Consider the following 26,180-nt stretch of genomic DNA (forward strand, 5'->3'; position numbering starts at 1 on the left):
AGTAATTCTACTTGTGACAGTCAAAAAGAAATACCCTGTAATCAACATTATAAAGTATTATTGGGATAAATTTTCCATTGAATATAATGCCTGGCTAAAAATAACACACACCGAAAGGTGCTACAAGTGTATTAGGTAGTCATAGCTGAACTTGACCAGTCACAAAAATCTTCTTCAATTATGTTGGGGAATGTTTTTATTTTTTTTCTTAAATGTTCTTTTTCTAACATTGTTGTCATGTATTGAGCAATTTTTGTAAAGGTTATTGACCTAAGTTTTTTTGAAAAAGACAAAGTAAACTCCAGTTCTCGTGTTTTTACTTACCCATCTGCTACACTCCCTCCTGTGGTCAACAAATGAAGATGGCCGGGAGAGGGTGACTTAAGGAAATGCGTCCAGTATGGAAAAATCTTTTCAAAGGTAAAACTGCTTTTGTGATTCCTTGATAGGTTGCTAGAGTTACCCATCCTATAAGGAAGATAACAGTTTGAAGAATGAGAAAAGCTAAATCAGAAGTCAGTAACCTGGCATGTTAGCACATTTAATAAAATGACTGTATTTTATTGCTTTCTAGGGACTATACTTCTCAGCCCTCTATAGCTGATAAAGGTGCGTATAACTTTAAAGTCAGTTTGATATTAAACTAATGTTGTGAATGATGTTACTTTTTTTACTTCTCTTGTGCATTGAACACACATCTCTGGAATTAGCCGGGATGCCTGTTAAGTTACGGGGTGGGGGGAGTTTGCATGGGATAGTGTCCCACCAAGACAGTTTGACGGTGGTGACATTTAGGAGAAGGGATGTTGACCACATGGTCACTTCCTTGCAGTGTTTCCTACAAATCCATGTGTAAGTTTAAATTTTACTCCCTGCCACAAAAAGTGTTCTTTGTCCCTTTTGTTCAGATTCTTTCAAGATGATATATCAGTAAAATCTATGATACTTGCTCTTAACTTTCCTCTCTTCTTCCTCTTCAGTATGTTAAAATCCAAACTTAATGCATTTTCCCTACTCTAATTTATTCTCAAGATTTAATTTAAAATGCTTACTACCTTCAGGTCTTCTCTTCACGATGATAATGATGCTATTGCCTCGCCACTGCTACATCTGAAGCAATAAAGCTATCTCTAAGCATTTTCTTGACTTCCTTACCACTCACATTTCCCTCCTTCCAACCCAATTACTTTGGCCTTCCAACTCTGGCGAAAAACTTTCCGCAGCTGCCTTGAGTTAGAACTACCATTCCTCTGGCCTTCCAGTTGATATGACAGCAGTGCCGCTGTTAACTTGCTCAGTGTCTTTCCCTTTAGTTCCCTTATTCTCACCAAATTACTACTGTATCCACCCTGCTAATTCCTCTGGTTAGCTTCCACCTTTACTCCTTAAAGTCTAAGGATCACAGGGGGTCAATAACACAACTGATTTAATCCTGTCAAGCATTGCCATGCCATCCCCTCTATAGTCAAATCACCTTACTTCTCTTGGAGAATAAAGTTGACCCATAACTCAGTACAACAAACAGCCTCATCAAACATATCATAGAATCTTGTATCCCAAAAAGAGGCCATTTGGCCTTTGCTGGCTTTTTGAAAAGCTATTCAAACAGCTCCACTCCCTCGCTCTTTCCGCAAGGTTTCCTATCCTTTCCAGCCAAATTTCCAATAGTAAGCATGAAGAGCTCATGGACTGCTTCAACTCCAAGGTCAAGACCATGGAGCTGAAAATCCATGAACTTTTGTCACAAATGTGCCATAACTCCCAACAGGAGTGTGACCATCACTAAACCAGCCTGTGATCTAGCAAGTCCAGGTCCTGACCTTGCCAAGAATTTCTGCAAAACTGTGCAGGAAGTATACCTTCCACCTACCCCAAGTCAGGAGAGAAGGAGGAATGTGGACAGGGTAGAGACATTCAGACCACATCTTTGGTCTGGCAGGATGTTCGTTAGCATCCCAAAAGAAACAGGCATACTGGGCTGATGATTAGTGGAAATGGGGTCCACTTTAGGATCATGGCCTGTGCCCCCCGCCCCATTTTTTTCCTAGGCTCTTTATAAAGGGGGCTGATGGACATGGGATTCAAATGTTTCTGGGTAGGAAGGGAACCAAAGCCACAATTTGCAGTCTCTCCATTAGGGTGGGCGCTCAAGGCGCTTTCCACTGGTATGAGGAGTTGAGAGATTAGGGATTGTTAAAATTAGGGAACCTGTTCCTGGCCTGGATAGTCTTGACCCTAGCCAAGACCATTTCAGTATTCATCTCTGTAGAATCAATTTTAGGGGTACACTTGTGTGACACTACTGACACCATAGCAATATCTTCATTTGTGAAGCAAATGCAAAATATCCACTGAACACCTCAGGCATATTGTATCTTAAAACTGTCCTATCCTGCTCAAAGGATTTATGTGGTTTTCAATTACTTACTGGCTTCTGGCCTAAATGAAAATCTATTTATCATCATTAATGCACTAATTCACAGTGCTGGTTTACATTTAATATTTCCCCTATTCACAGTTACTATCATTATATATTATTATATTCAGTATACCTTTTCCTCTTGAGATTAATTTGCCGATAAACTTCACAATCTAATCAATTTGGTTTCACTTCACCCTGTGCCCTCCTCTTGATCCAAGGAACATAGAAAATGTTTCCATTCATGAATATAAATCATTCTGGTCTAGTACCACTTCCCACTCTACCAATCTCATTCTTGTAAATTGAATCTTTCTGAAATCTGGAACCAATACAAATTATCTGCAGCAGTAATTTGTCTGGACAATTAAAATCTGGTGTAGTGTCCTCACTGTTGGTCAGATGCTCCAGATTAGACATCGTCCCAGAAGCACTGCTAAAGACTAAATCACATCAATTAGTATTCCCCGAGCATGCTCAGTAAATATTGCTGTTTTGCATCCTTTGAGACTTGGTAACCTTCCCATCAGACGACTCAATGGTTAGGTATTCAAAAGGTCCCATTATACAAATGTTACCTTGTCCTCTAGTTCTTTTTAATTTGTTCACAGTATTCTTCATCTTAACAAGCCTTTTGACCTGGATGCCAGTAACGGGTGCCAATAATCATTTCACCATGAATTTTCAGTTCACGCAGTGGATAGTAGAGTATCAGATTTTCCACTCCAGAACTTGCTGAGTCAGTAAAGACACTGAATGATCACAAACATAATATCAAGCTTGTTCTACCAGGTAGGTACTTTTAAAATCCAGAAGGAGCGATTCATGCTAAAGATTGCTGTCTGAATTCTAAATCCAAATACAAAATAAGCATTTCTAAAACCAAAAGTAAATTTGATTTCATGAATAATGTAGTGAATAATTGTTACTTTTTAGAAGCTGAGCCTAGAGACACGACTGAGACATGCATAATGTCGTCATCTGATGAAGACAAGGAATCTGAGGTGAGAAATTAAAATTGTAGAGCAACTTCAACTCAGAGTTGCTGAACTGCATTCCAAGCTGCAGACATTGCAGGACATCAATGAAGTGGAGAGTTACCTGGACACTTTGTTCCAGGATGCAGTCACATCTTAGCGAAGTAGAAGTTTAGAATTGGTCAATGGTCAGGACTGGAGGGTGTGACTGCAGGTCAGTCAGGTATGGGGATCAGCATGTAGTGATGGAGATGCCTCAGCCCTTGACTTTGACCAACGGATACGAGATACTTGTTATCTGTGTGAATGAGAACAAGGACTACAGGGCAGATAAGCAAACTAACCATGGTGCAGTATGCCATTCAATTGCTGAGAGTGAAAAGGATTGCGGTAGTGATAGGGGACAGTATAGTCAGGGGATAGATTGCAGCCACATCAAGAATTTATAAAGGTTTTCTGGTGTGAGGGGAGAACCATAGAAAGTTACAGCACAGAAGGAGGCCATTCGGTCCATCTTGTGCATGCCAGCCCGAGGACACCCAGGTGCCCTTTCTAATCCCACCTTCCTGCACCCGACCCATAGCCCTGCAGCTTATAGCATTTTAGGTGCAGATCCAGGTACTTTTTAAAAGAGTTTAGAGTTTCTGCCTCTACCACCAACTTCGGCAGCGAATTCCAGACATCCACTACCCTCTGCGTAAAAAAAGTTCTTCATCATGTCCCCCCTACACCTTCTGCCACTTATCTTGAATCTATGTCCCCTGGTTCTAGAATTCTCCATCAAGGGAAACAATTTTATCCTGTCCACTCTATCTATTCCCCTCATAATTTTGTACACCTCAATCAAGTCACCTCTCAGCCTTCTTTGTTCTAAGGAAAATAATCCCAACTTATCCAATCTGAACTTCAACTTTTTATGCACTATTCTTGCTGTAAAAAAACATTGAAAATATTAAGTCTTGTTGGATGAGGTGTAACTGAGTTTCTAATGTCATACTAAGTCATAATTATTGATGAACAACTCTCTAGCCATGAAAATTAATGTTATATGCATGCAGACTCAAAATAGTGTTTAAACATCCCAGATTTTTTAAAATAATATTTTTAATGTTTATTTATGATATTTCATCTTCTATTTTAATCCCATGTGTATGTCCCAATCTTTAATTCATATTTATGTACAATGATTAAAAAGTGGTCTATAATCACAAACCTTTTACTACTTGCTTTTCTGTCCATGAGATTTCTTCAATTTAATTGGCTGATTAGCTTGCCTGCTGCCTGTACTGTTGCAAGACACCATAGATACTAAATTCAAAGTATTGCCAGAATAGAAAAAAATTAATACTCTGGAGCCTGCTAAATCTCTGTGGGCAACTTTTTTGAGGTCAGTGGCAAGTCCCATCCTTTGATTTAGTTGAGGGTACCAAGTGTAACATTTCCAAGTTTGTTGACGATAGAAAATGGGGTGGAAAGTAAGCTGTGAGGAGGACACAAAGTGACTGCAAATGAATAAAGATAAGTTAAATGATTGGGGAAGCAGGTGGTAGATGGACTATGATGTGGGGAAGCATAAAATTATCCAGTTTGGTGGGAAAAATTGAAACACAGATTTTTTTTAAATGTGGGACTAGTTAATGTTAGTATTCAGGGGGATTTAGGTGTCCTTGTACATGAATCACAGGAAGTTAACATGCAGGTACAGTAAGAAAATAGGAAGGAAAATGGTATGTTAGCTTTTATTGGAAGGGGGTCACAGTGTAAGAATAAGGAAGCCTTGCTCCAATAACATAAGGCTTCAGTGAGACCACACTTAGAGTACTGTATACTGTTTTTGCCTCGTTACCGAAGGAACAATATACTAGCCTTAGAGAGGGTGTAAAGAACAGTTACTAGATTGATTCTGGGGATGATAAGGTTGTCCTATGAGATATAGAGCAGAATGTGCTCATTTCGCAGAATACCAGGGGTGGTCTCACTGAAACATTTAAAATTCTTTGAGAGTTTGACAAGGTAGATGCCGAAATGCTGCTTTCATTGACTAGAGCATCTAGATCGAGGAATCATTGTGCCAGGCAACATACCCTTTAATTTTTTTTTGTGCAGCTAGACACTCATGGTAAGCTAAAGGAGCTGCCTTTTGTGCAGCCTGCGCTGGAACTTTTGGGCTCAGCCATATAGCTTAAAGGGAACATTGGTCTCAGGATAAAGAGTAAGCCATTTTGGGCTAAGATGAGAAGTTTTTTAATCATAGGGTTGTAAGTCTTTGGAATTCTCTACCCCAGAAGTACATGGATTGTTACGGACAGGACAGGGATTAATTTTAATAGCCCTGATTTCTCCACTCGCTACCATCCATAAACAGAAAGGCATTTTTGATTTATGATTTCCCCTTTATAAATGGTGGCATATTTTCCCCAACCCTTCAGCTTTGGAGGTTTTTTTCAGTCATTTATGGGATGTGGACTTCACTGGCTGGGCCAGCATTAACTGACTAAGGTAAACTAGGGTAAGTAGGCTAAAAGGTATGGCTGTAATTGAACAGCAGGAAACATTTAAAGAAACAATTCAAAATATCCAGCAAAAATACATTCCATTGAAAAATAAAATCTCAGCAAGAAAGACCCATCCATGGCTCATTCAGGAAGTTAACTATTAGATTAAAATAAGAGGCTTACAATGTTGCAAAAAACAGTAACAAGTCTGAGGATTGGGAGTGTTTTAGAAACCAGCAAAGGGAAACCAAGAAGTTGATATAAGGGAAAAAACAGAATATGAGAGTAAACCTGCCAGTAATATAAAAACAGATTGTAAGAGCTTTTATAAGTATATAAAAAGGAAGAGAGTAGCTAAAGTTAATGTTGGTCCTTTAGAATCAGAGACGGGAGAAATTATCATTGGGAATGAGAAAATGGCAGGGGCATTGAACAAATATTTTGTATCTGTCTTCACAGTAGAAGACACAAGTTTCATACCAGAAATAGACGGTAATCTAGGGGCTAAGAAGATTGAGAAAATTAGGGAAATTAATATCAACGGAGAAAAGGATTTGGAAAAATTTAAGGCACTAAAATGTGCAAGTTGGCAGATGTTACCCCGCTTTTCAGGAAAGGAGGGAGAGAGAAAACAGTGAACTACATGCCAGTTAGCCGAACATCAGTTGTTGGGAAAATGCTGGAAACTATCAAGGAAGTGCTAGAGGTCAGTTAGCCTAACATCTGCCACAGGGAATGTGCTGGAATCCATTATTAAGAAGGTTATAGCAGGATACTTAAAAAATCACAATACGACCCTGCAGAGCTAACATGGCTTTGTGAAAGGGAATTCATGTTTAACTAATGCATCAGAGTTTTTGACAAAGCAACATTTAAGGCGGATAAAGGGGAACTGGTAGATGTGGTATACTTGGATTTCCAATTTTGATAAGGTACACTTTTGATAAGGTGCCACACCAAAAGTTACTACACAAACTAAGAGCACATGGTGTAGGGGGTAATATATTAGCATGGATAAAGCATCAGTTAGCTAACAAGAAGCAGAGAGCAGGATAAATGGGGCTATTTCATATTGGTAAGCTGGAACTTGTAAGCTGTGGCTATGCCACAGGGATCAGTGCTGGGTCCTCAACTTTTTTCAAGCTATGGACGGGATTTTCCTATTAGTACATTAAATGCGGTGGCAGGTGTGGAAATCAGCAGATGGACACACCGGAGCCATCCACCCAGGTGACTCCAGGAATGCCCAGCTGATCCCAATCCCCGCTTTCTGTGACCCCATCACCTCCAGCTCCACAGGCCGAGAAGGGTTCACCTACCCCACAGCAGGACACTCAAAGCAAGCCGGGGACCTCCAGGTCTCGGCCCTCCAGAAGATGCCTGCAAAAGTCATCACAGACAACAGGGCGTAGCAGGCTGTCTCCAGCTCCGCTGCCAATGTCAGGGATGCACCCAGACGTAGCGGTAGGGTTAGGAAAGTAAAAAAAAAAAAATTTAGGAGCACAACAGTGGCACAAGTGTTCACCACATGCAATAATATTCACAAATGTAAATATTTCACATTTCCTCTTGTGTATATACCTCCTTTTCATGATGAGCTGTGTTGCTGTCAATCGGGTGTGATACTATGGTGCACCCCCTCACAGCGCAAATATTGCTATTCAGAGCTCCTGTCTGCCAACCACGTTTCCAACTTTCCAAGTGTACAACTGCATGGTCAGCAATAAGTGAGGGCACCTTGCCACCTCAAGATGCTGAAGCTCTGCCCCTCTGAGCCACATTATTGCCCTGGCACTCAAATCTACAACCTTGATCGTTTCTCAAACTGTAATTGTCTGTATTGTGGCCTCAAGGCACTTGTCACAATGTTGGGATGCAGCGCTGTGCATCCCATCACCTTAGCAGCGTTGAGACGTGTGCTGCTAATTGCAAATGATGACTTTTGGCAGTCTACAGAGCCTTTGAGCATGCTCTGGAACTGCACATCTTAGCTTTAGACAATGCTGAAGGGAGCGGTGGGATAGGAGCGAGGATGTACTGAAGTCTGCTCCTTACTAGGAACGACTTGTCATCTTGAGGGCCTCATGGCCTCTGAGAATTTTGAAGTTCGCAAGGGCCAGGACTGGCCATGAAGGTACAATGTGTGTCTTAAAGAGGAGGCATTTTAATGTCTTGCATGCAAGTGGTTGAACGTTGTCATCTTCAGGCGGTCCATATGTGTAGTAAGGTGAGGATAAAAGCAGGCCAGCATTCCTAACTGAGAGTGCCGGATGTTAATGTGATAGAGAAGAAGGTGACACAGAACTGAGCCATCTCTGATTAGATGCACACCCGTGGAACGTCCTCGGCTGCTTTGGCCCAAGTATTACATAATAGTTTCACCATCGAGCTTACACAGAATCCGTTGCCCTGTTGCTGAAGATGGATCTCCTTGAGGAGGTTTGTCACATTGAAGGCAGACAACTACGAGCCACTGAGGATAGTGGAACAGCTCCTGGTTCTTTTAGGTTGCCATTGCGACTGGAATGCTGGAGAAACACTTGAAAGAGACAATATCTTCTGATGTCTGATGCCGGGACTCCCTCCTCCAGTTAGCACCTCATCTAAGTAAGGACACATGCTCCCAAGGCTTCATCATCTTTCAAACGATCAGGACAATGTGACCCTGATGTGTAGTTATTCACTCTAATATTAAAGTGCATAGTTGAAATGAGAGGAATAGCAACACTGGTGTTAATGTTGGCCCATGATGGAGGGCACTTGTCCAAGAGGGTGCTCACTGCAACTCGCCATCCCCCTTGTGGAATCTGGTGGCTATAAGGCCCCCACACACATGCCTGCCTCATCTGGCCCATGCTATGGCCTCTTTCCCTGCAGCCTCAACTTCTGCAAACTCAATGCCCTCACCTCCTTCGATGCCTTCCTCATCGGAGGAGACGTCCAGCTTCTCCATGTCAGCATCTGGCAAGTCCTTCCCTCTTTGCAGTGCCAGGTTGTGCAGCGCACAGCAAGCCACGATAATCCATGAGACGGTCTGGGGACTGTACTGGAGTGCTTCGCCAGGTCTGTCCAGGCATCGGAATTGCATCTGTAAGATGCCTATGGTCTGCTCCACCAATGCTTGGGTAGCGGCATGAGCATCATTGTACCTTCTCACTGCAGGATTCTGTGCTGCTGCATGGGTGTCATCAGCCACGTCCTTTGTGAATATCCTTGTCACTGAGGAGCCAACCCTAGGTCCTGTGTAGTCCCTTAAATTTCTAGGATCTGCGATCTACTCAAGATGTATGAGTCGTGGACACTTCCTGGGTATCTGGCGCAAACCTGCATGATAAGTTTCCTATGCTCGCAGACCAGCTGTACATTGATCGAATGGAAGCATTTTCTGTTTGTGTGTTGGAGTGCCTGTCCCAAGGAGCTTTAATAGTCACATGAGTGCAGTCAATGGCATTCTGCACCTGTGGGAATCCGGAAATCACTGCAAAGCCCACTGCTTTGGTGTCCTGCTTGCTTGATCTCTGTCGAAGTGGATGTAATTGCGGGCCTTGGCAAAAAGAGCATCGGTCACCTCATGTATGCATTTGTGAGTGGATGCTTCAGAGATCACCATTAGAGCCTTGGAAGGAGCCACTTGCGTATAAGTTCAGTGCAGCGGTTTCTTTCACAGCCAGTGACAATGGATGGCCTCCCAGTCCCTGTGATGCCAGTTCCTGGAGTATGTGGCAAATTTGAGTCACATGCGGAGGCATCAGCGACACTGTCTCTCACTCATCTGCAGATAAGACATGCAAATTCTGTACACCCTTGGTCTTTCAAGCCACCCAAGCACAATGTCTCTCTGAGCCTCATGCTCTGCGTCCAGAGAGGGCCCTGCTACCCCTTGATCCTAAGGGTTTAGCTCCTCCCTTCGGTGAGCCTGGCACCTCCATCGCAGTTGTCGTCTTCTCTCCTGCCTGTTTGTGATTATGCAGGCAGCAATAAAGCCATCTCCCTAATGGCCTCCTCTCTGCAGCATCAAGGAGAAACAGACATGAGTCAGCATCAGCCTGCAAAGGTCCTATTTCTGTCAATGACTCGGCAGTGAATGTGGGTTCAAGGGCTTAATTCCAGTGTCAGAAACTAATCACCCCAAAAATCCAGGCCAGCACAGCGTTTGTTTCAAGGTGTGCCTTCCCCCCATCCCCGCCGACTTTACATGACCAACTGCTATGAGATTACTTTGGGCAGGTGCTTGGATGTGCTGCTCTCGGCCCAGGCGCTTGGATCTTCATTCACTGCACTCTAATACCACACTCTTTGGAATACACATGAGGGAAAATGTTTAGTCAGGAACTGAGATTATTTGAGGAGGGCTGGCGGCTTCTCTTCTGTGAAGCTGCTAGCACCATGATGGTAACACATATCTGAAGCTTCTCCAGTTGCCCAATTGCTCTAGAGTTCATTATCGCTCTGGGGAATTTCTGAAGATTGATTAGTGCCACTTTGCGGGATTAGCCTTGCATGAATGCACATCATAGCTTCACTTTCCTGATTCCCTGCACAGTCATTGAATGGCTCCTAACATGTTTCAGCTGTGCACTTCTCCTCATTTGGGAATGCACTGTTCAGGTGGGTGCCCCTTTAATTGGCCCCCCTGTGCCTGCATCTGCCATTCAGTGGGCTCTCAGAGCCCTCACCAGCCAAGTATCTCCCCATTTTAATGTTGTACTGCGCCATCGCTACAGGTCGGAAGGTGGTGGTTTTGAGGTGTCTCAACCTGACCAGCTTGGACTCACCCTTGTGAGTGTGGAAATATCCCTCCCATCGTCCAGCAGGAGCCTAATATTCAAGTTTCGCTCCCTTCAAGAATATCTCAATGCTCCCCCTGTATTCCTTGATCCCATTGTAATTGTGGTGGATATACCCTTTGTTACCCCAAGAACGTGTTGAGGTAGATGTGCCGATGCCCCATGTGGACCTCACCTCTCCCCATCTTGAGGACACTTGTCCGACATATACCCCAACCCCCACTTCCAACAACCTCAAATGCCCCCACAATACCTTTTCCCCATATAAAGGCTGCAGATGCTGCCCCCAACTGAGTGTTCCATCTGCGGCAGTATGATGCCAGGAACCACCACCACCGCCCCCCACCCCCACTATCCTGGGCATGACTGAGATTGGACTGACATGCCCTCCCCCTGCCTGGACCAGGGCAAGGACAATCTTTGCAAACTCAACATTCAAGCACTTCTTCACTCAGCAATCCTCCCGTTCTGGCCCAAAGTCACATATGTCATTCTGTAACTATCTCTCTCCCCATCCTGGCACTAAAGATGCTTCCCCACCACCATGCCCCCACCCCAGTCATGTGTCTGCGTGCAACCTTGTCCACTCTTACCCCCCAGTGGAGGCCTTACCCTGCAGCCCTTCCCTTGCATCAGGCTAGTACCCACCTTCCACGGTGGAGGCCTTAATCCCCAGCACACTAAAAGCCTTGCCACTGGTCTGGTAGGTAGAGATTTACCTCTGACACCCACCTGAAAGCGTTGTGGTGCTGCTTACGAAGCCTGGCACTGAGTCTGAGTTGCCGTGAGCGCTGCGCAATGCAAGGTAGGGGAACGGACCTTGAAGAACTTGTGATGAATGAAGTGCAGGCTGCCAGGTGCACGTCACTTCTATACCGTTGTAAAACAAGTTGATGCCGACATGCCTTCTTGATCCAGTGTGGGGGGTACAATTCCAGCAAGCAACCATTACAATGAGAGGCAAATGTATTAAAATGACATTCCTGGCATGCCATGCCAGGAAACGCAGCCCGCTATTGACATCTGGAGCGGACGATCCTGGACTGCTTTTACAACAGCGGTAAACTCATTTTTCTGACCTCGTGATATTTTCCACCCCATTTGCCATGATGCCCACCATAGGCAGAGCCAGAAAACCCAGCCCTATATCAATGACCTGGATGAAGGGACCGAATATATGATATCTAAATTTGCTGATGACGCCAAGATAGGTAGGAAATTAAGTTGTCAAGAGGTAGAGAGTCTGCAAAGGGATACAGACAGGTTAAGTGAGTGGGCAAAAATTTGGCAGATGGAGTATAACGGATGTAAATGTAAGGGGAATCATAAGAAGTTTGCAGACAACACAAAAAATTGGCCACGCAGCTGAAAGCAAGGAGGGAAGCTGTAGACTGTAGGAAGATATCAATGGACTGGTCAGCTGGGCAGAAAAGTGGCATGGTATTCAACACAGAGAAGTGTGAGGTGATGTATTTGAGAAAGTCAAACAAGGGAAAGGATTGCACATTAAATGGAAGTATACTAAGAGGTGTAGAGCAAGTGAGGGGCCTTGGGATGAATGTCCACAGATCCCTGAAGGTAACAGGACACTTTGATAAAGTGGTTATGGAGGCATATGGAATCCCTTTCTTATATTAGCTGAGGCATAGAATATAAGAGCAGGGAGTTTATGCTGGAACTATATAAAATATTAATTAGGTGACAACTTGTATCCTGTGTACAGTTCTGGTCACCTCATTACAGAAAGGCTGAAATTGCATTAGAGAGTAGATTTACATGGATGTTGCCAGGGCTGGAAAATTGAAGCTATGAGGAACGATTGGATAGGCTGGAGTTGTTCTGCTTGGAACAGAGGAGGATGAAGGAAGATTTGTTTGAGATGAACAAAATTGTGAGGGGCCTGGATAGAGTGGATAGGAAAGGCCTATATACCACAGCAGAGTGGTCAGTGACTAGGGGGCATAGATTTAAAGCGATTGGTAGAAAGATTAGAGGGGCGATGAGGAAAAATGTTTTCACCCAGAGGGTTGTGGGGGTCTGGACCTCACTGCCTGAAAGAGTAGTAGAGGCAGAAACCCTCAACTCATTTAAAAGGTGTTTGGATATGCACCTCTAGTGCTGTAACCTGCAGGGCAACGGACTAAATGCTAGAAAGTGGGATTAGGCTGGGTGGCTCGTTCTTCAGCCACGCAGTCACAATGGACCAAGTGGCCTCTTTCTGTGCTGTAAACCTTCTATGAAGAGACAGAGAGTAATGTATCTAATATTGCTGACGATATCAAGCTAGGTGGAAAGGTAAGCTGTGGGGAGGACACAAGATATAGAGGTTAAGTGAGTGGACAACAAGATGGCAGATGGATTATAATGTGTGTGAATTTATTCACTTTTGTCAAAACAACAGAAAAGCAGAATATTTTTTAAAAGGTGAGAAACTTGTGAGTGTGGATGTTCAAAGAGACTTGGGAGTGCCCACACAGGGAATGCAAAAAGTTAACATACAGGTACAGTAAGCAACTAGGAAGGCAAATGGCATGTAAGCCTTTATTGCAAGAGGATTAGTGTACAGGAATAAAGAAGTCCTGCTAGAATTGTACTGGGTTTGGTGAGACCACATCTGGAATACTTTGTACAGTTTTGGTCTCCACATTTAAGAAAGTATATACTTGCATTGGATACAGCAAAGGTCCCCAGGATGAAGGGTTTATCATATGATGGGAGGCTGAGCAAATTGGATCTATTTTCTCTGGAGTTTGGAAGATTGAGAGGCGATCTCATTGAAACGTACAAGATTCTAAAGGGGCTTGACAGGCTAGAGGCTGAGAGATTGTTTCCAGGAATCAAGAGATATGGCGAGCGGGCAAGGAGGTGGAGTTGAAACCCAAGATCCGCCATGATCGTATTCAATGGCGGAGCAGGCTCAAAGGGCCATGGGGGTCTACTCCTGCTCCTATTTCTTGTGTCCTGTGTTACCTACCTGATGGATTAAGGACATCTTGCAGCTGGAGATAAACTTGGAGGGGGAGGAGCCAGTTGCAGTGATCTATATAGGAATCAACAACATTGGTAGAACTAGGAACGATGTTCTGCTGAGAGAATTTGAGGAGTTAGGGTCCAAATTAAAATGCAGAACATCAAAGATAATAATCTCTGGATTATTACCTGATCCATGTGGCACTGGCACCAGTACTCAGGAATGAGTAGCTGTCCCAATAAGATGGGTTCCACTTAAACCGGGCTGGGATTAGTGTCCTGGCCGACTATATAACTGGGGCTGTTTTTATTTCAGATGTCCAGCATCTGTAGTATTTTGTTTTTGTTTTTTGTTTTTAAAAAACTGTCTGTCCTCTCAAATGGACAGATTTGGAGAAGATAGTAGAGATAGATTGAAATGAAGTTAGAGCTATCTTCCCACTCACACAATGTTATCTCTGGTACCCTCCAAGGATCTAATCTTGGCCTCCTCCTGTTTCTCAGCTACATGCTGCTCCTTAATGACATCATCAAAAAGTTTTCACATGCAAGCTGATGACACCCAGCTCTACCTCACCACCAGTTCTCTCAGCTCCTCCATTGTCTCAAAGTTATCAGACTGCTAATCTGACAACAAAAGCTGGATGAGCAGAAATTTCCTCCACTTAAATATTGAGAAGACCAAAGCCATTGTCTTTGATCCCCACTACAAACTCTTTAGGATGTATCTGTTCTGCCTTGCTGGTAGATCTCTGCACCCTGGTGTTGGGTTCTCCAGTGGGCTGGCAGGTGACATTCATCAACTTGTGGTTGTACAGTCAAAGGTACTTGAGTCATTGGCATGTTAAAGTAATATACCTGCACGGTAGCCCCTCAGTTCTGATGTGAACAACCTGTTACTCCAGGCTATTGCTGCCATCAGGACTTTGCTGCTGTGTGAATACGTTTATCAAAATCCATCTGGTTTAAATATTGCATTTCCTAGCTGTCAACTCTGTCTCCCTCCCTGGCAACTGTTTGAGATAGTTCACAACCTCGGTGTCACATTTGATCCTGAACCCGGCTTCCAACCACATATCCACGCCATCACTAAGACCACCTATTTCAACCTCTGTAACATAACCCAGCTCTTCCCCTGCCTCAGCTCATCTGCTGCGAAACCCTCATCCATGCCTTTGTTGCCTTTTGACTTAACTATTCCAGTGCACCCTGGCCAGCATCCCATTTTCTACCCTATGTAAACTTAAGATCATTCAAAACTCTGATGCCCATGTCATTGCTCACACCAAGTCTTGCTCACCTGTCACCCTTATGCTTGCTAACCTACATTAGCTCCCAGTTAAGCAACGCCTCATTTTAAAATTCTCATCCTTGTTTCAAATCCTTCCATGACTTCACCCCTCCTTATCTCTGCAATCTTCTCCAGCCCTACAACCTTCCAAGGTTTCTGCACTCATCCAACTAATTCTGGCTTCTTGAGCATGCTCAATTTTAATCACTCCACTATTAGAGGCTGTGCCTTCAGCTACCTGGGCCCTAATCGCTGTAATTCCCTCCCTAAACCTCTCTACTACCTCTCTCTCCTCCTTCAATGATAATCCTTAAAACTTATTTCTCTGACCAACTTTTTGGTCATCTGCCCCAATATCACTTTGTGTGTCTCAATATCAAATTTTGCATTCTAACACTACTCTGATACACCTTGGGACATTTTTTTTTACATTAAGAATGCTATATAAATACAAGTTGTTGTTGTTGTGAAGGAGGGATTTATATTGAGATTTTTAAACTAAATTATTGATGGAATGGAAGCCAGCAGAAGTCAGTGAGTATGGGACTTTAGGATTCAAGATCTAATATAGATATGAGCAACAATGTTCTAGATCAGTTGGAGTTTGTGTAAAGCTCAGAAGGCTGACAAGGAGAGGATTGATTGGATAGTCTGTGTAGTGTAAACTGATAAAGGCATGGATGAGGAAGAGATGTGGGCAGGCAACGTTATGAAGCACTTGGTGATGGAGTAGCCTTGGGCCAGGATGAGTGGGACCCGTGGCAGGCAAGATGGAAAATTTGGCATCCGTTGAATGTCAGCAGGAATTTCTGACGGGACCAGAAAATCCCGGCCCTGGGTTTTGATGCTGAGCTTATTTGAACAGGACTCAGAAGCTGTGCAGATATTTATTTAGAGAAAATTAACTAAAAAAAAAACTCACTATCGTTGAGGATTATATCCATTTATTACTGAGTCACTGGTAAGCCACAGAATTATAAATGGCAATGCAATCCATGAATGATTATTTAAGATTTATTTGGATAAAAAACTCATGGGGGGCTCACCTACAGTTCCCAGGATAGATGGGGCTCCTTGGTGAGAATATGCTTTCATAAAATTGTTCACAATTAATTATAATTCCTTTATGCTAATTCTGTTTCTTGCAGGAAAATGAAGACTTGTGTGCCCTTGATCAAGATTAACAGTAGAAAATGGAATGGCAAGCAGATCTGAGTGCCTTTCATAGATTCACAGTTACATTGTATAAAAAGTGCTCTAATCTCAAATACATCACCAGAAAATTCACATGTTTCACTATTAAATTACTTGAATAAATGTGAGTTAATCGCCACCAAATCTGATATCAGGCACACTAATTTCAAAACAAAAATACCTGGAAAAACTCAGCAGGCCTGACAGCATCTGCGGAGAGGAACACAGTTAACATTTCGAGTCCATATGACTCTTCAACAGAACTAATTTCAAGTGCTGATTGACTGAGAAATTCATTTTCATTTAATGGTAGTGACTTCCAAGCTTTGTTTTTTGTGTTTATTAGAAACACACTCACAATTTTTAAGACAGTTTCTTGGGGATTGTATATTTATTGTAAGGGACAACTCATGTGAAACACAAAAATTAAAGTTCCAAAATTTCTGTCCGTGGTGAGACAAAAATAGCGTAACTTCAGCAGGCAGGACCCAGAAATCCCAGTTCCTGTCTGCATAACTTTTCACTAGTAATGAGGTGGGTGCATGTGGCCATTTTTCCATCATTTGTGCCTGAGCAATACTGGATTTCAGGTTGCATGTATCCCCCACATCCACATTACTAAGGGCCAAGAGAGAGAGACTTACATTTTAAATGGCTGGGTTCACTACAAGCAGCAGGGAATCATCAAATTGAAAACCTGGAAGCATTTTGTATGTTTTTCAATCTTCCACTGTCTTAGTATTTATTAAATTAGGGAAACATTTTACAGGATAAGAAAGTAGCTCACATAACCTTCTTAATTAAGTTAAAGCCAATACACTTCAGTTGTAGAAACAACTTTAATCTGTTGAAAACCATAACTTGTCAAAGCAGAGACAGCAGGGATTCAGGAAATGGAAATACACCTAACCAACCTATTGGTGTATTTTGAAACTGTTACTGGCATGAGAAATATTTTGACAAAAGCCCACATTGGCAATTTCTGGATAGTGCAAGAAGTAATTGGATAAGGGGTGAAATATATCTCCAGATAGATAATTTCAGAAATAATGAAAAACACAGGATAACTATGCTGTCCACAGTGTTCAGCTCCATTCCTTATTCTTCTGATGATGAAGCCACCCATGGCAACCAACATCAGGGCCTCAACAGCGTTCGGACAGGCCAATAAGTAGCTGATAATACTCATGCTTCGTAACAAGTGTCTCCAAAAAGAGAGCTACCAACCACCTTTACCTACAACTTCACCACTATTGCTGAGTTTGTAACGCCAACATCTTCGGTGTCACCATTGACCAGAAGCTTCAGCGGATTAACCATAGCTACACTTTGGTTACAAGAGCAAAGCTGGTGATCTGCAGCTCACTTCCTGTTCCCTTTAGGTCTCCACCATTTCAAAGATTCTTCAGGAGTGTAATAGACAAGTGCTCACCACTTGTATGAATATTTGCAACGGCAACAACTCAAAAAGCTCAACACCATCCAGAAAGAGCAATTCACTTGTCTAGTGCCCCTGCCACTGAACTCAGTAATCGCCTCCTCCACCACTAACTGTGGTTGTGGACATGTATCATCAACAGGATGTATTGCAGCAATGCACCAGGGTCACTTCAACATAGTCCCTCTCACCTATACTCTCTGTACCACCAAGAAGGGCAAGAGCAGTAATATTGTGGTAGCGCCATGACCTTCATCTTTCTCTCCCCCCCCCCCCCCCCCCCTTCCACTGCCACCCCAAATAAGTCACAGCCATCCTGATTTGGACATGTATCACCATTGCTCATGGAATTCCCTACCTGACATCAATTTGGGGACACCATCACCACAAGAACCACAGCAATTTAAGAAAAAGGCACAGCACAACCAGGGATGGGCAGATTTACATGTTTTACCCACATTTTTAGAAAAAGAAATTAAATATAGTCGGAGTGCTTGGGGCTATTGGACCAGAGTACACAGATATAATTCTGTCTTCACTTTAAAGTCATTTATTCTGTCATTATTTTGATATACTTTCATTTTATATGTATAGTTAAATAACAAAATGTACAGCAATTTTGAAGCAAAGTAGAATTGGTTTTAGCAGTGGAATTTCTTTGTTAAGGAGCTGGGAGATCCAAAACTGGAACTCTACAGCCCACCACTGGAAATAGGTGTGATTGCAGGTTTACGTAACATTATGGAAAAGATTGATGCGGCGTGCAACAGGTAAGATTTTTGATATATTACTAGTTGATCTTGAGTGACTTTGAGAATAGGGAGTCAACCAGGAGCAGTATTCCCACCAAGCAAGGTTTTGTGGAATTAGTGGACCAGAGTGGGAAGGGAGAGAAGGCAGGTGACAAGGTGGGCAGGTGAGGATGACTTCAACCAAGTTGAGGGTGCAGAAGAAGGGAAATTGAGGTCTATGCTCATGGCATAAAAAAGGCAGCTAGCTGGAGGTGATGCTGTTGAGGATGCGAACATACAAATTAGGAGCAGGAATAGGCCATTTGGTACCTCATGCCTGTTCCGCCATTCAATAAGACCATGGCTGGGGAAGTTTAGACAGGTGAGGGTTGTCTGAATGAAAAATTCAAACAAACAGTGCGGAATCATGTAAGTTGATGTTGTGTAATGTTCCGTTACAAAAGTGACTACAACTCACCCTACTTCATTGGTTTTAAAGCACTTTGAGATATTCTTGCGCTCATAGAAGACGCTATATGAAGCCTAATCTTTTTTGAGTCCAATTGTACTTAATAAGTACAATAAGATTTGGACCTCAAAGAGATGCCTTTCGGTGTAATATCCTCAATGTATTGCCACTCACCACATTTAACATATAACATCATACATAGCTCCTCTAATGTTTTTTATCAAATTATAAAGGAAACCATGAACATTTCATGTAATATAATTTATCTTACATACTATGGTGGTTCTTGCACGCTGTTACTCATGGAGCTATAAACACCAGAGGCCCAAATGAGAAGGAATGAACAGGCTAAAGGAACAATCCTGGAACAAAAAGCAGAGCAGAGTGAAAACAATGCAAAATGAGTCATAAAACTAAATGTCATTGGAGGAGGGAAACCAGCAAAAAGGAATATATGGATAGAATTAAATAAGTTAGAGCATACTAATCAGGAAAAAAAAAGTAAATAGAAACTGCAGGTCAGCTAGTGACTGATTGAAGCAGCAAAAATTGCACATCGACAAATATAAAAATAACAGGGAACTGCAGAGAACACCAAGCAGATAGAGTCCCAGGAAGTGAGCAGTACATGGACTTCCAAAAGACATTTGATGAAATGCCACACCACCAGCTTGTGAGCAGTTAAAGCTCATGAAATAAAAGGGACAGTAGCAGCATGGAAACAAAATTGGCTGAGTGACAGGAAACAGAGTAGCGGTGAATGGTTGTTTTTCGGACTGGAGGAAGGTTTATAGTGGGGCTCTCCAGCGATCAGTGTTGGGATCCCAGCCTTGCCAGTATATTAATGACTTAGACAGGGCACCACTTCAAAATTTGTGGATAACATGAAACTTGGCAGTACTGTGAACCATGAGGAGGATAGTGTTAAACTTTTGAAAGGACATAAGACATGCTGGTAGAATGTGCGGACAACTGGCAGATGGAATTTAATGTAGAGAAGTGTGAAGTGATTCATTTTGATAGGAAGGGCAAAGAGATACGATATAAAGGATAAAATTCTAAAGGGGCTGCAGGAGCAGAGATACCTTGCATTTTCTGGACACAAATCATTGAAGGCAGCAGGGCAAGTTGAAAGAGTGGTTAATAAATCGTATAGGATCCTGAGCTTTTTAAATAGGGGGCATAAGAGTACAAAGGAAGTTATAATAAACCTGTATCAAATATTGGTTTGGCCTCAATTGACTATTGCATGCAGTTCTGGGCAGTACACTTCAGGAAGGATGTGAAGGCATTTGGGAAGATTCAGAAATGATTCATGAGAATGGTTGCAGGGATGAGGAACTTAAGTTACCGTAAATAGATTGGAGAAGCTGAGACTGTTCTTGGGAGAAGAGAAGGCTGAGAGAGATTTGTTAGAGGTATTCAAAAACATGAGGGGTCTGGCAGAGCAGATAGGGAGAAACTGTTCTCATTGATGGAAGGATCAAGAACCAGAGGACACAGATGTAAGCTGAATGACAAAAGAAGCACGGCGATTTGAGGAAAAACGTCATCATGTAGCAAGTGGTTAGGATTTGGAATGCATTGCCAGAAAATGTGGAAGCAGATTTAATCATGGCTTTCAAAAGAGGGTTGGATCATAATCTGAAGGCAAGACATTTGCAGGATGTTATGATATGGCAGGTGGTATGTGCCAGACTGACCAAATCCCAAAGGGAAACTTGGCAACGCTATCACAATGATTTTGCAATTTGTATTTATTATGAGAAGGTTTGTGTACTGAAGCCACAAGTAATGAGTCCACTACCACCTTTAGAGATTTTAAAGATTAAATTTAAATATTTATTAACAAAAGAAAAGAACACTTAGACACAAGATTTCTGTTACACAGTTACATTTAGTTTTATAACAGTTCCCACAAGATTTATACTTAACTAGACTCCCAATTACACGCCCCTTTCAGGCAACAGTCCAAAATAGATTATTAATCTATGAAACATCCAGCAAGATTACCACAAGCACTCACTGTTGATGTAAAGGAGGTATTTGACAGTTTCTTTCTCCCTCTCACTCGACAGGGAAACTTTAAAGGCTTTTAACACAACCTTGGCTACTGGAACAGCGAACTTCTCCAGGGTGGGTAGAGGCTTTTTCCACAAGTTTGTTTCACTAAGTGCACCTTTCAAGATCTCACAGCCACACCCATTCAGTTTTCCATCCTTTTTTTATATATATTTGTTCCTTTTTGATCTGTAAATTCCATCGTTTCAACCTGTCTTTGGAAGCTACTTCTCCCAGAATATAAAAATCTTTCATGTTGTCATTATGGCCAGCACTTTTGGGAAAAATAAACATAATAACTTTGCCTTATTTATCTTGCCAGTTGTAAACATCTTACCATGTCCCTTTGAAAAGCCAACAGCCTTTCCACTTAGCTAAAAATGCAAATTCCATTCACGCTGTATCTGCCAAGACCTCATCCTAGCTTACCCACCTCCATTTCAAAGGCTTGTTTTACACCCAATCCCTTTTGATGATTCAAACCTTGCAGTCTAACAGTCTGCAGCTTACTTAAATTATTCACACACACACAAACATACACACGCACAAACATAAGCCTGCTTTAAAGTATCCCACAGTAATGTCAAGAAAATATCAAGGGCTGCAGGAAAAAGGTGGAAAAGTGAGTTACTCTTGCAGAGAGCTGCATGGACATGATATGTGGAAGGCCTCCTGTGCTGTAACTATTCAGTGGGCTGGGTTTTACAGGGTACTGCAGTCTCCACCAACCACCCCCTGGGGCTAAAAAGTCAGGGGGAGCTTGCCCACAATTCCAAAGCTTGCCGCACAGCAATTTAACACTGGGAGCAATATTAATTGCTTTAAGGCAAGACCACTGCCCCTATCTGGGGAGGAGGTCCCGCTTTAAAGAGCTGTCAGCCAATCAGATGGCTGAGAACCCACAAAAGAGGTTCCCTCTCCCCCAGCCCCTTGCCCTACACCAGCCCGCACAGCTAAAGCTGCCAGGCTTCCAGCATAGTGTGGGCCTTCCACTCCCCACCCGCCCCCACTTCCCGTCACAGGTAAAATATTGGCGGCAGCAAGATCAGGCTCTTAAGTGGTCATTAATTCTATACTTAAGGGTCTCAGTAGGCCCAAAGGCGGTAGGCTGCCTGTTACCACCCCTGCCCCTGTAAGGTTTCAGTTAGGACTGGGGCAGGTGGGCAGCAGGAGGGCCACCTGTTGGAAATTATGTGCCCTGCTGGCGTGGGAGTGTAAAATCCAGCTATATGATTCTGTTCTTTAAGAGCAGAAAGGCCCATAGATGTGAAGGTTAGTAAGAATGTGACAATAAGTGGTAACTTTACTGGTAAGTTGTGTGCAATTTTCAAAAGTTGATCTTATGTATACTTCTTTTCTCGAAAAAGGCAAGCATTTCTATACTACTCTTCACTTAGGATTGTGGGACCAAAGCACCTTACCACCAATGAAATCACTGTTGTAATATAGGAAACACAGCAACCAATTTGCACACAAACAGCATGACAGATAATGCAATATTTATGGTGAAGTTGGTTGATGGATAATGTTAGCCAGGACACTGGGGAAATATGTTTTTCTTTTTATGTTTTTCTTTGAACTAGTGTCAAGGGATCTTTTATGTCCACCTGAGATGGCAGACAAGGGCAGGGACAGGTAGTGGGATGGACATGCAAAAGACAGCTGCTGAAAGGATTACGTAGGTTTCAGGATTGTCCTCAAAGGGTGAAGTCAGTGTTTAAGAGTTTCTTGATTGCTTCCTAGGAAATTTGAGTCCATTGCGTGGTTTTGCTTCATACAAACACATCATTTCCTTTGCCCTGTAGATACTGCCAGAAGCAAAGGTTAACTGTCTAGATAATGACTCAAGTAAAATTGCCTTAAGTAATTTTCAAGTTTGCACAATATGGTACATGTTACTAAATGATACAATTTTGAACAGGTACATGAATGAAGAATGCTGGGGTGTATGCAGCCAATTCTTTGAAGGTGCCAGGATAACTTGAGAGCACCGTTAAATCATATGGGATTCTTTGCTTGGATTCTGCTATTGGACATTTGCTAAATAATCCTGTGTGCTAAGAATTACGCTGACAACCAATTTAAGATTGTCAGTTGGGCTCTCAGTGTGGCATATTTGCGTGTACTGGAAGCTACATATATTAATACACAGGGCCCTGTTCTTTGCAGACAGAATTAACATGTACACACAGTGCGCCTGTTTCAGCTAAACAAAATAAGTGACAGCCATTCGCTGACTCATTCCTCAGGGCAATGCCTCGAGCAATCAGGGTCAAGCTGCCTGGTTTAAATTTCAGCAATGCTTGGCAGTTAACTGTCTGTCGCCATCACTGGCACATTCTCCATGGCAGTGCCACTTGCCAACCAATCAGCACTCACTTCACATACAGTATAAATTGTTGTTTTCCCCTTATATTGGTATTCTTGTGAAGTGTCCTGATGAGTGTAAGACGAAAAGCTTAGACATGTCTCTTTTTTCAGCAATATTCTTGGCTTTATTAATACAGGAAGAGTATAAAAACAAGGAAGCTTGGGTAAGTATTTATAAATCACCGGTTAGACTCCAGCTGGAATATTGTGTCCAATTCTGGGCACCACACTATAAGTAAGATGTCAAAACCTGGAAAGAACAAAGGAGATTTACTTGAATGGTGCCAGAGATTAGGTACTTCAGCAATGTAGAGAGACTGGCGAAGCTGGGACAAAAACAGGAAGTGCTGGAGATACTCAGCATCAGTGGAGAGAAAGTTAACATTTCAAGTCAAATGTCCTTCAGGCTCTTCGAGAGTCTTATTTGACAAGAAATGTTAACTTTGTTTCTCTCCACAGATGCTGCCAGACCTGTTGAGCTTTTCTAGCACTTCCTGTTTTTATTTTGGATTTCCAGCATCCACAGTATTTCGCTTTTATTATACTGGAGATGCTGGGATTTTGTTTAAAGCAGAGAAAGTTATGGGAAGAATTTTTAGAGGTATTCAAAATTATGAATAGTTTTGATAGAATAATGATAAACTGCTTCCAGTGGCAGAAGGCTCAGTAACCAGAAAGTAGCTTTGAGGTAATTGATAAAAATAACCAGAGTTCAGATGAGGGGAAATATTTTTTAAAACAGTGTGTAGCGATCTGGAATGCGCTGCCTGAAAGGGCAGTGGAAGCAGATTCAATATTAACCTTCAAAAAGTTAATTCAAAAGTTCAATAAGTATTTAAGATAAATACTTGGGGCTGGATTTGCACCACCGAGGTGAGTTGTTTGAGTCAGGAAATTTCCTGACTCGGCAGACCCACCTCAGCTTAAAGGGCCCCATTATACCCAAACTTCACTCCAGAGAGGCAGGCGCGGGGAAGAGTCAGGCCCATTGACCCTGGAAACCAGGGCCATCCCTAGAGGCGGTGTGGGGCCCTCAGCAAATCACACTGTGTGGGTCCCCCATAACATATTAGACAAGTTTCGTCTGACGGCTGGGCTCCTAAGCGTGTGTGTGAAAAGGAGCAGCAGCAGCGTCCCCAGCTACTGAGCGCTCAGTTACAAGATCGTACTGCACTATTGACGGTGATAACTGTGTTGCATGTAAAACTGCACCTTGCCTCCAAGGCTGAACGTAATTGTTAGCTCGCCTTTTGTTAAGGAGAAATCCATGATCTGTATGGGATTCCGTGACAACAATTTACTAACAGACCCCACATCCCAACTGGAGAAAACTTAAAGGCTAGAACTTTTCAGCCCCTCACGCCGGAGGGATCTTCCATCCCGCAGATGTGAACGGAGATTTCAATGGCTGGTCAGACCCGCCATGGTGGGTTTGGAAAATTCCAGCCTCACTGCATTCAACTTTTTTTTAAAAATACAAATACGATGCAATAAATAATTCGACTTCAAAAAAAAATGACTGCCCATCTTCCAACATTAAGCAAATGTTAGTTGCAAATGCTTACTGGAAGAAAAATAAAATAAGGAGCGGAGGGTTTAATTGCCCCGGACTAAAATTTAACACAGCAAGTGGGGGAGGTGATGGCATAGTGGTGTTGTCACTGGACTAGTAATCCAGAGACCCAGGGTTTGAATCCTACCACAGCAGATGGTGGAATTTGAATTCAATTTTTTTAAAATCTGGAATTAAATGTCTAATGATGACCGCGAAACCATTGTCAATTGTAGCAAAAACCCATCTGGTTCACTAATGTCCGTTAGGGAAGGAAAACTACTGGCCTTACCTGGCCTGGCCCACATGTGACTCCAGACCCACAGCAATGTGGTTGACTCTTAAATGCCCTCTGAACAAGGGCAATTAGGGATGGGCAACAAATGCTGGCCTAGCCAGTAATGCCCACATCCCACGAATGAATTAAAGAAAAGGCTGCATTACATCTGACACCGTGATGTTCAAGCGTGGGGGCCTCCCCCCACTAAAGCCTGGGGCCCAGGGCAGTTGCCCTAGGGACAGCTCTGCTGAAAGCAGATCGTAAGTGGCCACGCAGCTGAGCGAGTGCCGTGGCAGGCTGGTTAGAAGGCCTGCCTCTCATCTCTGGAGCGTTGTCCCAGTTGTTCTAGAACCTGTTAAAGACACCCATTCCCCATGACCTCCATGCCTTTTATACAGTGTAGGGATAGCAGTTTTCTGAAGATTTCTGAATGTGTGTGTTTTTAATTCAGCATTTCAACACTTGCCATCATGTGTTCTGATGAAGTCATACGGACTCGAAACGTTAACTCTGTCTTTCCACAGACGCTGTCAGACCTGCTGAGTTTTTCCAGCAATTTTTGTTTTTGTTTCAGATTTCCAGCATCCGCAGAATTTTGCTTTTATGTTATTATATGGCTGATGGGTTCTGTACATAGTGCACACTAGGTGAACGGGCAGAAAGGAACATGGGAGGTGGCATGGGGGCATTGCTAAGACTTTTTGATCTTAACTTTCAGAATCCAGACTGGAGTTCAGGATTCCTCTGAGGGACCCTGAAGCACCAGTCATGGAGAAGCTGGTCTGATTCCACAAAGATTGCGGGGATTAGGAGAGTCCTATCCCCGCGATGGAGCTGGCCAGGCTGGGAAAGCGGGCTCGAAACCCGCATCCTGATCCCTGGCAAAAAGAGCCAGCGCCAGACATGGGGAGGGTGTTGGGGGAGGGAATCCAGGAATCGGACCCACCCTAAAATAACTCAGCAAAAATCCGGCTAAATTGAATAATTTGGAAAATTACCGCCAGGACCGAGAGGTAAAGACTTAAAAATTTAATCTTTAACATCAGTCAGTCCCTCAAAAAAGGCTATTCCAGCTATTTCTAATTTTGTGAGATGGACAGGGGGAAATCTGCAACTTCAGTCACCTCTGACCCCGCTGTAACAATC

General features: G+C 42.9%; 1 protein-coding gene and 1 non-coding gene across 3 annotated transcripts in view; both read left to right on the forward strand.

Moving 5' to 3' along the window:
• Positions 1–16,274, forward strand: part of LOC144686906 (desmin-like) — a 154,898-nt gene extending 138,624 nt beyond the window's left edge. For both annotated transcript variants that reach the window (XM_078552739.1, XM_078552740.1), the window contains 3 exons: positions 575–609; positions 3,356–3,423; positions 16,088–16,274. In XM_078552739.1, the coding sequence (XP_078408865.1) occupies positions 575–609; positions 3,356–3,423; positions 16,088–16,123 (139 nt within the window). In that variant the 3' untranslated portion in view covers positions 16,124–16,274. The remainder of the gene's footprint in view (positions 1–574; positions 610–3,355; positions 3,424–16,087) is intronic.
• On the forward strand, positions 14,356–14,593 carry LOC144687014 (small nucleolar RNA SNORA53). The gene has a single exon (XR_013578046.1). It is a non-coding gene; the product is annotated as a small nucleolar RNA SNORA53 (small nucleolar RNA).
• Positions 16,275–26,180: the final 9,906 nt, after the last annotated feature.

The sequence above is a fragment of the Cetorhinus maximus genome, chromosome 11 (genome assembly GCF_964194155.1).
Source record: "Cetorhinus maximus chromosome 11, sCetMax3.hap1.1, whole genome shotgun sequence".
NCBI classification, from domain to species: Eukaryota; Metazoa; Chordata; class Chondrichthyes; order Lamniformes; family Cetorhinidae; genus Cetorhinus; species Cetorhinus maximus.